At 33.5% G+C, this 14,187-nt stretch overlaps 1 protein-coding gene and 1 non-coding gene across 2 annotated transcripts in view; both read left to right on the forward strand.

Moving 5' to 3' along the window:
* btv (dynein cytoplasmic heavy chain beethoven) overlaps positions 1-9,418 on the forward strand; it is a 125,712-nt gene extending 116,294 nt beyond the window's left edge. Inside the window, exon 30 of the mRNA XM_073971013.1 lies at positions 8,717-9,418. Coding sequence (XP_073827114.1) covers positions 8,717-9,013 — 297 coding nt within the window. The 3' untranslated portion in view covers positions 9,014-9,418. The remainder of the gene's footprint in view (positions 1-8,716) is intronic.
* An 84-nt stretch (positions 9,419-9,502) lies between these two features.
* TRNAH-GUG (transfer RNA histidin (anticodon GUG)) lies at positions 9,503-9,574 on the forward strand. Its single transcript has one exon. It is a non-coding gene; the product is annotated as a tRNA-His (tRNA).
* The last annotated feature ends 4,613 nt before the right edge of the window (positions 9,575-14,187 follow it).

Consider the following 14,187-nt stretch of genomic DNA (forward strand, 5'->3'; position numbering starts at 1 on the left):
TTGACCACGCCCACTTTTTAAAAATTGTTACATCTAAAAACAACCGATTTTCCTGAAATTTTCAGGAAATGTAAAGGGATGGCCTCCGTTGGAAATAGGATGCATATTTTCTTGAATTTCGAAGGTGCGCACAGTGGTGCCGCTTCCATGTAAACGTGGACAAAAATAGAAGGAGTTGACCTAGGATGATGATTTTATCTACAAGTACTTATGAGGCCCTAGAAATGAAAAATACCAACTTTGGTCCATATCGGTTCGGATTTGGATATAGCCCCATATATATCTTTCCCCTCCAAATTAAATATTTGATATTAACTTAGGCTCCTAATCAGTTATACCGATTTTGATAAAAATCGGTTGAGATTTGGATATAGCTCCCATATATATCTTTTCCCGATTTTGCTAAAATTCCATTTAAATTGAATATCCTTCAAATTTAATATGCGATGTTTTCTTAGGTCGTTGATCAGTTTTATCGGTTTTGACCGATTTAAACAAATTTTTTTTCAGATTTGGATGAATTTCCTGTATATAATGGTACTTTTGTTTTTAATATTCCCTCTTTAACAAACTTCCTGGAGTTGCCACATAGTTCGTCTAAATTTGAAATAAAATTAAAAACTATAGTCTATCTCGATTTATTTGACGTAAAATGTCCGAAAACACATGCCGACTAAATGAACATAGATCCATTATCATAACAATGTAAATTTTTTTAAGGCCAATGGCCACTCTTTATTTCCCAACTCAAAAATTTTAATATACTCTATGTCTAAAATTTGAACGTTTGTAGTTTGAATTTATCAAACGTATAACAATAATATTCCACTCCTATCAAAATAGTGGCATTAACTATTGGCAACATTATTTCAGATTCGAGCTTTTTTAAGTGTTTTCGACAACGAATTAACAAAAATAACAGGAGGCAGTCAAATAAAGTGAATTGGTAAAATGAGGCAAAATCAGGAAACTTGCATTTTTCGTTCACACTGTTTATGCAAATGTGGTTGTGTCTCAAAGAATCGGATTTTGTCGGATGTAATTTTTGCATAATGTTATTCGAAAGGGATGTGTGTTTCATGTACCAAATGCCCGAAGCTGCAATTGGCTGCAATTTTTAGATACACTCCATGAAAGAAGCGAAATTCTAGAGTAATGTATAACACGCTATTGCTTCAATCAACATTACAGTACTTTATGTATAAACATTTTATGTAAACTTTTTTGTTCACAAAAAGGAAGGATATTGGACACTCTTTAATTCCCAATTCAAAAGTTTTAATATTTCTGATAACTTGTTTAAATACAGTTCCATGAACATGTGGCCCTTTTTTGTATAAATTTCAATATAAGCTAAATACGAAAAAAGTTCTATGTTTGAGGAGCTATAACTTTATAGTAACACCATATATCGACAAAATTCTTTCACGGTTGTCCTATTTGAAGTGTTCTCTATAAAGTAAAACCATAAAATTATAAAAAAGTCGACAACACATTTTTCGATTTTTGTCCACTGAGGCACCATTGTGGGGCGGGGTAATTCCCTTTGTCATATTTAAAAAAGCCTTATCTTTATGAATACAAATCAAATGCCGTCATAACTAGGGATACGTATTACCAAACAAAAATCGATCTTTCGATCTTTTGATTCCTACTTAGAACTCAAGAATCGATCCTTCGATCTTTTGATTCTTACTTAGAACTCAAAAATCGATTTTACGATTCTTACGTAGGAATCAAAAATCGATCTTTCGATCCTTTGATTCTTACTTAGAACTAACTTGGATAAAAGAATCGTTCGATCGAGATGACTCCTTAGTTGAAAATGTGAACGTTTTAGTGTACAATGCTTCGCGTTTAACACTGCCGTACCGTTAGATTAACTTTGGTCGTCAGTACAACAAATAATATAATATTGTTGTCTTGCTCTTACCAATGTAATCTGTATATTTAATTTTCGTGGTAAATCAACAAGTCAAAACAGAATTGATCAATCGATTCCCACTGCAAGAATCGAAGAATCATAATAGAGAATCGATCTTTCGATTCTCTATGAAGCCAAAACCGATTCCGATTTTTCGATTCTTCAAATCAAAGAATCGAGGAATCGATTACTCGAGAATCGACTTGCGTATCCCTTTGAAGGAACCAAAGACTTGACCACGCCCACTTTTTAAAAATTGTTACATCTAAAAACAACCGATTTTCCTGAAATTTTCAGGAAATGTAAAGGGATGGCCTCCGTTGGAAATAGGATGCATATTTTCTTGAATTTCGAAGGTGCGCACAGTGGTGCCGCTTCCATGTAAACGTGGACAAAAATAGAAGGAGTTGACCTAGGATGATGATTTTATCTACAAGTACTTATGAGGCCCTAGAAATGAAAAATACCAACTTTGGTCCATATCGGTTCGGATTTGGATATAGCCCCATATATATCTTTCCCCTCCAAATTAAATATTTGATATTAACTTAGGCTCCTAATCAGTTATACCGATTTTGATAAAAATCGGTTGAGATTTGGATATAGCTCCCATATATATCTTTTCCCGATTTTGCTAAAATTCCATTTAAATTGAATATCCTTCAAATTTAATATGCGATGTTTTCTTAGGTCGTTGATCAGTTTTATCGGTTTTGACCGATTTAAACAAATTTTTTTTCAGATTTGGATGAATTTCCTGTATATAATGGTACTTTTGTTTTTAATATTCCCTCTTTAACAAACTTCCTGGAGTTGCCACATAGTTCGTCTAAATTTGAAATAAAATTAAAAACTATAGTCTATCTCGATTTATTTGACGTAAAATGTCCGAAAACACATGCCGACTAAATGAACATAGATCCATTATCATAACAATGTAAATTTTTTTAAGGCCAATGGCCACTCTTTATTTCCCAACTCAAAAATTTTAATATACTCTATGTCTAAAATTTGAACGTTTGTAGTTTGAATTTATCAAACGTATAACAATAATATTCCACTCCTATCAAAATAGTGGCATTAACTATTGGCAACATTATTTCAGATTCGAGCTTTTTTAAGTGTTTTCGACAACGAATTAACAAAAATAACAGGAGGCAGTCAAATAAAGTGAATTGGTAAAATGAGGCAAAATCAGGAAACTTGCATTTTTCGTTCACACTGTTTATGCAAATGTGGTTGTGTCTCAAAGAATCGGATTTTGTCGGATGTAATTTTTGCATAATGTTATTCGAAAGGGATGTGTGTTTCATGTACCAAATGCCCGAAGCTGCAATTGGCTGCAATTTTTAGATACACTCCATGAAAGAAGCGAAATTCTAGAGTAATGTATAACACGCTATTGCTTCAATCAACATTACAGTACTTTATGTATAAACATTTTATGTAAACTTTTTTGTTCACAAAAAGGAAGGATATTGGACACTCTTTAATTCCCAATTCAAAAGTTTTAATATTTCTGATAACTTGTTTAAATACAGTTCCATGAACATGTGGCCCTTTTTTGTATAAATTTCAATATAAGCTAAATACGAAAAAAGTTCTATGTTTGAGGAGCTATAACTTTATAGTAACACCATATATCGACAAAATTCTTTCACGGTTGTCCTATTTGAAGTGTTCTCTATAAAGTAAAACCATAAAATTATAAAAAAGTCGACAACACATTTTTCGATTTTTGTCCACTGAGGCACCATTGTGGGGCGGGGTAATTCCCTTTGTCATATTTAAAAAAGCCTTATCTTTATGAATACAAATCAAATGCCGTCATAACTAGGGATACGTATTACCAAACAAAAATCGATCTTTCGATCTTTTGATTCCTACTTAGAACTCAAGAATCGATCCTTCGATCTTTTGATTCTTACTTAGAACTCAAAAATCGATTTTACGATTCTTACGTAGGAATCAAAAATCGATCTTTCGATCCTTTGATTCTTACTTAGAACTAACTTGGATAAAAGAATCGTTCGATCGAGATGACTCCTTAGTTGAAAATGTGAACGTTTGAGTGTACAATGCTTCGCGTTTAACACTGCCGTACCGTTAGATTAACTTTGGTCATCAGTACAACAAATAATATAATATTGTTGTCTTGCTCTTACCAATGTAATCTGTATATTTAATTTTCGTGGTAAATCAACAAGTCAAAACAGAATTGATCAATCGATTCCCACTGCAAGAATCGAAGAATCATAATAGAGAATCGATCTTTCGATTCTCTATGAAGCCAAAACCGATTCCGATTTTTCGATTCTTCAAATCAAAGAATCGAGGAATCGATTACTCGAGAATCGACTTGCGTATCCCTAGTCATAACCCAACTTAGGTTTTTATGGAAAAAAATTTTATCGCGCCCACTTTTTCAACCTTCATTTAAATATTCAATTTAAAATTTTTCTGCAAAAACTACTGAACCGATTTTTCCGAAAATTGTCAGGGAATGTACAGGAATGGCCCCCGAAAACAGGCTACATATATTATTGAATTCCAGAGGGGGCGGGGTACCTCCCCTATGCGATACTTTTAAAAAACGCTATATTTGCAATAATTACGCATGTATCGGTTTAAACATTTACGATTTAATATACAATCTAGGTACTTCCATGAATAATTTGAAAGGTAGGTCAGGTTCGAACAAATTGTGAATAACAAGGTCTGGGTGTATTTGCTTATTCTGTCAAAATTACCATAACTGAATATGCAACAGGTTGTACTGTTTATTTGAAATTTTGGATCATTAACTAAAAACGCGAAAAATGAATGGGAGGCTAAGTTTTCTTTACAGAGTCAGAATTCTGTATATGTTCAAAAGTTTGTTTCATCACAATGTTGTAATAAATGCAAATAATAAATGTTGTAATAACAATTTTCATTTCGACTGAATTTTAATATGTATAAAATATTTGGTCATATTTTTCAAAATCATACACATACATACACAATTTGTGTATACTGATTTGAAAGAATAAGCAAACCAATAGAAAAAAATTGTAATCAGCTGTTTGCTATGCCCTACCTTGTAATGATTTTACCATGGGTACTTCTTTGTGGCCTAAACACCGACCACGTCTGTTTTTTTAAATGTTAGACTATGTTTACATTTACGAAATCCACATTTCTTCTGTCAATTCCTTTGTGTATACGTCAAATGAAAACTCATCTGAAATCGATTAGATTTAATTTGACGTTTGAGCAATGGAATTGACAGTTGAAATCGAGTGGATTTCGTAAATGTAAACATAGTATTAGATCTTCAATACTACTGAACCGATTTCCATCAAATTTGAAGCAAAAGCTCAATGTTTGCCGTTGTTATGTATTGCTCTGTTCCTTTACGTGCCTGAGGTTACCATTTTTAATCTGTAAAGTGTTCCCTTACTTTTAATAGCATACAATTTATATGATAGCAGTTTACCACTTTTATCATTTTCTGCCACTGTTTATGAATTTCGGAGGAAGTGGAGTATCTTACCCACGCCTTTCTTTTAAACGCTATATGTATAAGCCAAACTTCTGATTATATAATATATTTATGTATATATATTATGGGGTGTACCCTAGATACATATTTGGAGTCAAAATACCCGACCACGCCCACTTTTTTAAATATATTATATCCTGAAAACTGATGACAACGCCCACTCTTTTCAATACATTATTTTTCCAAAACTACTGAACCTAATTTCATTAAATTTTCAGAAATTGTTCAGGAATATGGTTCAAAATGCTATATATTTGTAGGCGAATTTCGGGGGCCTATTGTTTTAATAAACGATATATTTACAAATTTCCTTAAATGGTGAGGTTCAATCCGCCATGAAAAAGTAAAACATATAAGTCTCATTAATCGTGAGAATTCGACTTATGGCCTGTTCCCGTACTTCATAAAGTGGTAAATGTCGTAAAAGTCGTAAACGATTTTCATATAAATTTTGTGTAATTTAAAATCCTCCTGGGTTTGACAATGGACTGAAGAAGTGAAGGTCTGCGTACATAAGCTGCTTTGCCTATTTGCCTTGCTTTCCTGCTTCATTTTTGACATATTAAAAATAAAAGAATAAAGGAGGCCGAGCAAATTTCGAACTGGGTTGCCCTTTTCTTTTTTATTCTTTTATCAGAAGCAAGCAAGGCAACCAGGCGAGGCAGTTAATGACGTAGGCCTTGAGATAGAAAATTCCTACTTTTGAATTATCAAGCATAGAATCTATAAAAACTTGTCATTAAAACTCATTACGACGGGTCAGCAACGCGGACCGGGGTTTGCTAGTAAATAATGAATAATTAATAAAAATATCATATAATAAATATAAATAAAAAATAAATTAATAATATTTTTTTTTTTTTAAATAGAACATTTTACAACTTTTGAAGTACGAAACGATTTCTGTTGAATAAACAATAAATAATAATAGGCTGATGGCCTAAGTTGTTAACGCTATTCTTGCAATTTATCTTTTATTAAATATAAGATAAATTTATAAATAAATAATAAAGAATAATTAATTTATAAAAAAATATCATATAATTAATATAAATAAAAACTAATAAACACGTTGTTTTTTAAATTTGAATACAACAAATATGAGATTAACAGCCTGTTTCTGTATGTCGAAAGAAGAATGTGTGCGAATGAAACACGCCCAAACTTAAGTTTTCGAAATAATTTTACCTTTGCTTTTGCTTGAAAACAAAAAACAAATTTGAAAAACACAAGAGTTTGGGCGTGTTTCATTCTCACACATTCCTATTTCGACATACAGAAACAGTCTGTAAGCTTGACTTACCTACAAATAGTAAGTAAAAAACGCATCTCAACAAAACTGCCAAAGTGAATCTAAAAATAGACACACAAAGCACCGTGGACGATTGGTTGTTGTTATTTTTCGACAACTATCAAAATAGTTATGTGCATTCTCTGCAATGTGGAGACACATGACAGTGGGAGTAGTTAATTTGGTTTACATATGAGGGTACGAGAGTTTTTAGGTGTTTCGGTTGAATTCGCATTTAAACGAATTCATCTGTCACACTTATTCTTGAGCTCGAGTCGTCATAAAATTGGGCAAGGGTTCTTTGCTTCAATTCAAAGAACTATAGGCCACTATAGGCCTGCGTACATAAGCTGCTTTGCCTGGTTGCCTTGCTTTCCTTCTTCATTTTTGACATAATAAAAATAAAAGAATAAAGGAGGTCGAGCAAATTTCGAACTGGGTTGCCCTTTTCTTTTTTATTATTTTATCAGAAGTAAGCAAGGTAAGCAGGCAAGGCAGCTTATGTACGCAGGCCCAGACGGAACCAGTCTTCTCTGCCATCCCCTAAAGTAATCAATTTTAACTACATCCCACTTTAAATTTGTTGTTTTTTAAATTTGAAAACAAATATGAGATTAAGCTTGACCATGGTACAAATACACAGGTAGCCGCATCGGCAATTGTTGGTAACATAAGGTGTCAAAATTTGACATCAATTCAATGCAGTTGACACTTTATGTTACCATCAGCTGGCATGATAATGCTACCTGTATTATTGTACCATGAGCTTGACTTACCTACAAATAGTAATGGGCACTTTACACGATATGTTTTTTACATATGGGTTGTCACTTTTTATATACAAATGGAATATGCAAAATGACAACACATATGTAAAATAACATATCGTGTAAAGTACCCATAAGTCCCGGTCCACACTAGAGTGATTTCAATGAAAATATTGCATGAAATTATGCGTCTCTAGATCGACCTCCATAGTAGAGTAAAATCATAAAATTGCTGTAGTGAGGAATTCGATTTAAGAACACCTAATTTCATGAATTTTTTTAATGAAATTCACGCTAGTGTGGACCGGGACTAAGTAAAACACACATCTCAACAAAACTGTCAAAGTGAATCGAAAAATAAATAAATAATATTTTTTCTTAAAATGTAAAACTTTACAACTTTTTGGAGTACGGAACGGTTTTCTAGTGAAAAATGTGTAAAAGTGGTTTACATTTTAAAAACTTTATAGTTCAGTAGTGGAATTCTGTAAAGCTGAAAGCACATACAACGTTTGACACAAAACTTTACTCAAACGTTGTATCTGTTTTCAGCTTTACTCATTTTTTGAGTTTCCGACAAAAGTCGATAAACTTAGTACGCAAAATTAAGAATGAAAAGTTTTAATAAGTTGACAGCACCCTTGATATCGGTAGTACTTAGTCCCGGTCCACACTAGTGTGAATTTCATTAAAAAAATTCATGAAATTAGGCGTTCTTAGCTCGAATTCCCCACTACAGTATTTTTATGATTTTACTCTACTATGGAACTCGATCTAGAGACGCATAATTTCGTATCAAAATTTCAGTGAAATTACCGTAGTGTGGCCCGGGACTTAACAACTGCTACATTTTGATCGTTATCTTACCCAAAAAGTTCGTAATTACTGAAATAATGAAGGTTTTGAAGTACGGGAACACTTTTTTTGCACAAAATTGGAAAAGTAGTTCTCGATAGTACTATTTTGATGGTTCGGTAATACAACCATTGAGAAAAATTTGGTGCATTTAATTTACATATTTCTTTTCCTTGTGTAAACGCTATGTATTATAACATTTTTAGTGTAACAACGCCCAACAAAATTTGTTAAATGTATACTTTAGTCTATTACAAATTACTCTTGACAAATGTATAGGTGTATGTCTGAACTAATACAATTTTGTTCTTCTTCTTTTTTACATTTCACCATAGGTTAATGGCGCTACTTTCAGCTATGGAAAATTAATAATTACCAACAACAACGAGACAACGACAGAAAATGAACAATCGCCTGAATTCCTTATAACTTTTAAAGAAAAAGATAATGACAAGAAGATGCAGGACATACGTACTGTTTCAAGAGGAAACACAAACGGCAACACCACCCTCTTGCCTGTCTACACCAATGCTAAACGTGATAAATTGTTATGTGAATTTGAGGTGGCAACAACAGAAAGCATTGATACAGTGCTTTTATCCGGTGCTGCATTAATAGTGGGAGATTATTAAAGGATGTTTAATGAAAACAGGAAAATGTAAAGAACTGTATGTGTTAATAAAAATGGGTAAATTTTAAGAGAAATGTTATTGTCCCACTTGGATGGGAAAATAATAAAATACCTATTAATGGGAACATAGTTTTCCCACCACTCTCTTGTTAAATATCCTTTTTGTAGACAAATAAACACATAATTGTAAGGATATTTTTTCGTGTAGTCAAGACAAAAGCCATAACACACAGAGTGTTTCCTGTAGAATTAGTTTTCTTGGATTTTGTTTTTATTTTTCATGTTTGTACTTATGCATGGATTTTAGTATTGGAATTAAGAGAAAGTGTGTGTTATAAAAAAAAAACATTTATGCGATTAAGACAAAGAAATAAAAATAAATACTGTTTATATATCACAATTTAAATTATAATAGATATGTTTTATGGATGGGAATGGTAGTCTAACTACTTAACGCTGTTTTAACCACGTTCGTTCAAGGTTTCACGTAGCCGTGATCGTCTAGTGGTTAGGACCCTACGTTGTGGCCGTAGTAACCCAGGTTCGAATCCTGGTCACGGCAATGTTCGGAAAGAGCATTGTCACGGGTGAAACAATTTTTTTTTTTATTTTAGCGTGATGAATACTTGTTATGTAGCATTCATCTGACTTTTTAATGTGTCACAATTCCTCCAAGATAATTTTCAACTATAAGAGCCAATTTTCCTTCTCCCTCGGCGCGGTATTAGATGTTGTGACCGGGCTCAGCTTAAGAAATGTGACCGATTTCTCGGACCGGTTTACCATTTTTATAATTGGAATAGACCTATTGTATTACATCTTCCGAAGCGTGCTTGCTTATTGCCTGTTTCCGAATATTCCGTCTTTGTTTCATCTACGACAATCAACTAATGACAACAAGTTATCACGCGTCAAGAGATTACATTTCAATACATCTTAAAAGTCATACAAATCCTAAAAAATCGCAGGAAGTTACGCTATTTTATTTTATTGCACGTTTACAAACCACTATGATTTTTTTTTGAAAAAAAAAATACTATGAAATGAAAAACAAAAAAAAAATGCTTAATCAATAATTTCCTGTTGCACGACTAAAATATCTTTTATTTCACAAAAATATTGAAAAAGGTCCCACACAAACCACTTTTAGTTTTTATAATATATGAAATAATTTTATATATAATATAAAATGATATATGTATATGCAATAATACTACGATAAAATAGTGAGGAACCAGCGGTTATGTCATTTCGGTTATATCGTGTGCCCCTATACCTTGTTTTCAGTTAAATATCTGCTTAGAGTTACTTCAAAAAATTGTGAAAAGTTCTGAAAAAACACCTTAAAAACCATCGAATAACTTTGTAATTAAGACTTTACGTAATCTTATGTAGAAACTCATCACGCTATGATACAGGGATATGTTGCGGGTCCTCGCAAAGGCAAAGACCACAACAACATCCAAAAAAAAAAAAAAATCGGCGTGGGAGGTCCCTAGGGCGACACCATTCGGCCTTCGTGGCGGTGTCCAATACCACGTAATATCCCTAGTTCCCAGTTGCGGGTAAAGTTGGGGGAACTAGGGAGAGCTAAATAATCGCAGGATATGTTAATTGGGCACTGTTTGTGGGTAACCAATGGTTAGCCATGCCCAGGTTAATGGGGTTAGTTAGAGGTTAATTGGGCACTGTTTGTGGGTAACCAGTGGTTAGCCATGCCCGGGTTAGTAAATTTTGTTTTTTTTTTTGTTGGATTAGTTTTATTAGTGGCACTGTTTGGGGGTAACCAGCGGTTAGCCATGCCAAACATTAGTAGGGGGTTGTTACTGGGTTATGTGGCTGGCCGGAAAATCTTAATTTTTTTTTGTGGCCAGACACTGGGGTGCGTTTTTTTTTGTTTGCGTGCACCTATGAGGTTTTTGGCAAAACCCATTGTTATTAAAGCACATGTGAATAAAGGCAACAGCCACCAACAAATCCTGTGGTGTTTGGAAATATCTTCGCTATTGATTATTTCCATTCTCAGGCTGAAGGTGGCTCATGCTTTCATCACACTTGGGTTGTGCTATCTGAAAATAAAAGAAAAAACATTAAAATAATTGAAATACAATTGTTTCTAGAGGAACTTTACTTACCGCCGCCTAAAACTGAATATTTTTTTCTTTGTCTCGTTTGTTTACATATTCACATTCGTTAATTTTGACAGAAAGTAGATGTTCGCATTGCCAACGTGAAAACTGGTATGAAATACACTATTATCGGCACAGTGGCCTGATTCTCTTTAAAAGGGTACCGGAGAGAAGTGTCGCTCTTAAATGTGGGGAATTTTGAACCAGGGGTACCGGCCATATTTAGAAAGGGACAATTATTTAGCAAATAAAAGAAGATAGAAAACAACTCTTCTGCAAAATGTCCGTTCATGGAAAGCTGCCATTGTTCGCTCCAAAGGCTATAAATTAGAGTAAATTTGCAGGAAAGTTTAGTTGGTTAGTTGGTGCTGAGTAGAGAACTCTGGAACATTATGTCAAATAATCTCAAAGAGAATTAATTGTGCAAGATAAGAGTGATTTTTATGCAAAAAAAGTATTAATTAATTTAAATTACCAGAGGTAATTAAGTTCAAAAAAATGAAATTACCCGTAAAGAAGTGCTAAATATTTATTATAAATAGGATTTGAAGCGGTGAAAAGTCTGTCCAGGAAGAAATTAAGCAGGATTTACATAATTTATACGCAGCCAGCGACATACAAAAGGTATTACAAAAAAGAGAGTGTTAAAAAAATTATTTATTTCATTTAAAATAAATAATTTTGTTTTCTTGGCTAGGCTGGCCGAATCCGAGAACTGGACGGCAGTTGGTACCTTGTGGAGTTTAGTTGAACTAACCAACCCTGGACATAACCCAAAATAGCAAGGTAGGAACTGTATTACCGAACAGTTTTATTATAACAATTATCCCAGTATCATCTTTGGTGATAACACCACTTCAATAAGCTCAGCACCCCTAAAGTATGCACATTATTGTAAAAGCAAGATAAATCATCAAAGTCTCCAAATTTGTTTTTATTAAGGCCACAGTGATCTGAAACCGACAAGAGTGATCACTGAATCAGGAGGAAATTAAAATTTATAAAAAAGGCCAAAAACACCAACGTTTGAGCCGATGATGAGGTTAAGAGTTTTCCAACGCCTTAATGATATTTAAACTACGAACATCATAATTGACAAATTACCTATAGTCATTGACATAATTTTGAAATTTAAGTTTAATATCCCAATTTGCATAAGTTTTAGATAACATATTTATTTTTTTTTTATATTTTTTGTGTTGACTTTATATTTTTTCTATGTATGTATGTTAGTATAATTTATCAACTAAATGTTTTTTTTAAGTCTACTTTTCTTCGTATTCGTCATCAGTATTCTCGGGAATTTTATGCCCAGAAGTTCTAATATATTAACCCTCAGGTCAACTTAAGAAAAGAGCTCTTTTTATTAGAAGACATTAGGGTGTTTCGAGAACAGAGAATTGGTAATTCTTTGAGAGTGTTGACGTCGGATTATTTTTTTGTCTTTTCTCTGAAAAGGGATAAAGGAAACATTTTGTTGACTATTTTGTGGTCCAGAGACCGTTCGATTTTGAATTTGACTGTTAGTCGTTACGATTTTTAAATTAAATTTTAGATTTTTTCATATTTTTTTTTATAAAACCTTGTTTTGATACCTATCGAGGTTCACAATACCATATTGAAACATTCTTTTTTTAGATATTTATGTTTTTATATATTTTTTTTATTTTTACTTTATAGATATAAACAAACAACAAAAAGCTCATTGCATATGATTAGAGAGATAATTTGTGTTAGATTTAGGATAATTTATAATTAAATAAAAAGATGATTATAACTTGATGTTAGAGATAAGGATAAAAATGATGTGTTAAAAATTTTACTGGAGGAATAAAAAGACGAGGTAAGTAGTGTGATCGGAGCGGTGTTTGGGGTCACTACGGATGGAAAAGAAGGACATAGTGATCATAGGTTGGGAGGGCTTAACCAGAGCCATCAGGTATGGGGTTCAAAGGATGATGATGCAGTTGTTGCGAGTTAGATTGCTTGTTGTCACTTCGTTTAAATTAATGTTGCGTGCTTAGGGCTAAGGGAGAGGGTTGGAACCTCACCCCAGGGAAAGCGACGGAGTAGCCGGTGTCCAGTCAGGACCATTAACCCCCTTAGTATCCGGTAAGGCCACGTAACAATATGGCGCCCAATATAAAATGTTTTGTACATTAGTGTAAGTCAGCGAAACACTAGGCAATAGACCAGTAGGGAGTTCAATAGACCGACATTTCTAACCAAGGTTCCAGCATACGGAATGCGTCATTTCATAGCCATTCTGGACATGGTCCAGAATGAAGTATGACGTGTCACATTTTGGAAGGCTGAAGCTAAGGAAAAGAAATGACAATTACATACCGAAACATAGCCTGTCCTACCGTGTAGAATAAAGCAGGAAGTAGCAGCAGATTGTGGTTCGGAAGTGGTATAAATAGAATCAGCCGGAAATTCGCATAAATGATCCAAATCAACAGGTAGGATATCCGCTCTAGACTTACTGCTAGGGTCAGTAGTATCAACCAAATTTGATTTGATAAAGTCATGAGGCGATATGTTTATGTTCATTCTTATTAACATTTAGAGTTGAATTCTGCATCATCATCCGAGAATATCCTTGTGAAGGCCAAGTTAAAACACCGCACACGTCACACCTCGTCAAGAAGTTCCTCCTAAACAGAATATATAGACGTAAATAAAAGTAATTAGTGTTTGTAGAAGTATAATTTCCGTTCAAAATTTTGAATTTAAACCTGTCAACGTATACAGTACATAAGAGTGATATTCCATAGTAATCTGTCAACTGGTTATGAGCTCAGGGACTCGATCACAAACTAAGAATAGGAAACGGGACAGACCAATACATTTTGATTTGAACCGATCGGTGATCATAGACAATAAGAAGATAAAAGAGACAACAGATACGACCATGGCGGAAAGCAATCCCAATAATGGAGGTCAAATTAGGGATCTATCCCAAACAATCAATGTTGGATCTCCAATTACCAACTCTTTAGGTCCGTTGTTTCTCCAAGGGACATCCGGTGACGCACTTCGAAAC

Source organism: Musca autumnalis, unplaced genomic scaffold (assembly GCF_047663935.1).
Source record: "Musca autumnalis isolate F117 unplaced genomic scaffold, ASM4766393v1 scaffold_2, whole genome shotgun sequence".
NCBI lineage: Eukaryota > Metazoa > Arthropoda > Insecta > Diptera > Muscidae > Musca > Musca autumnalis.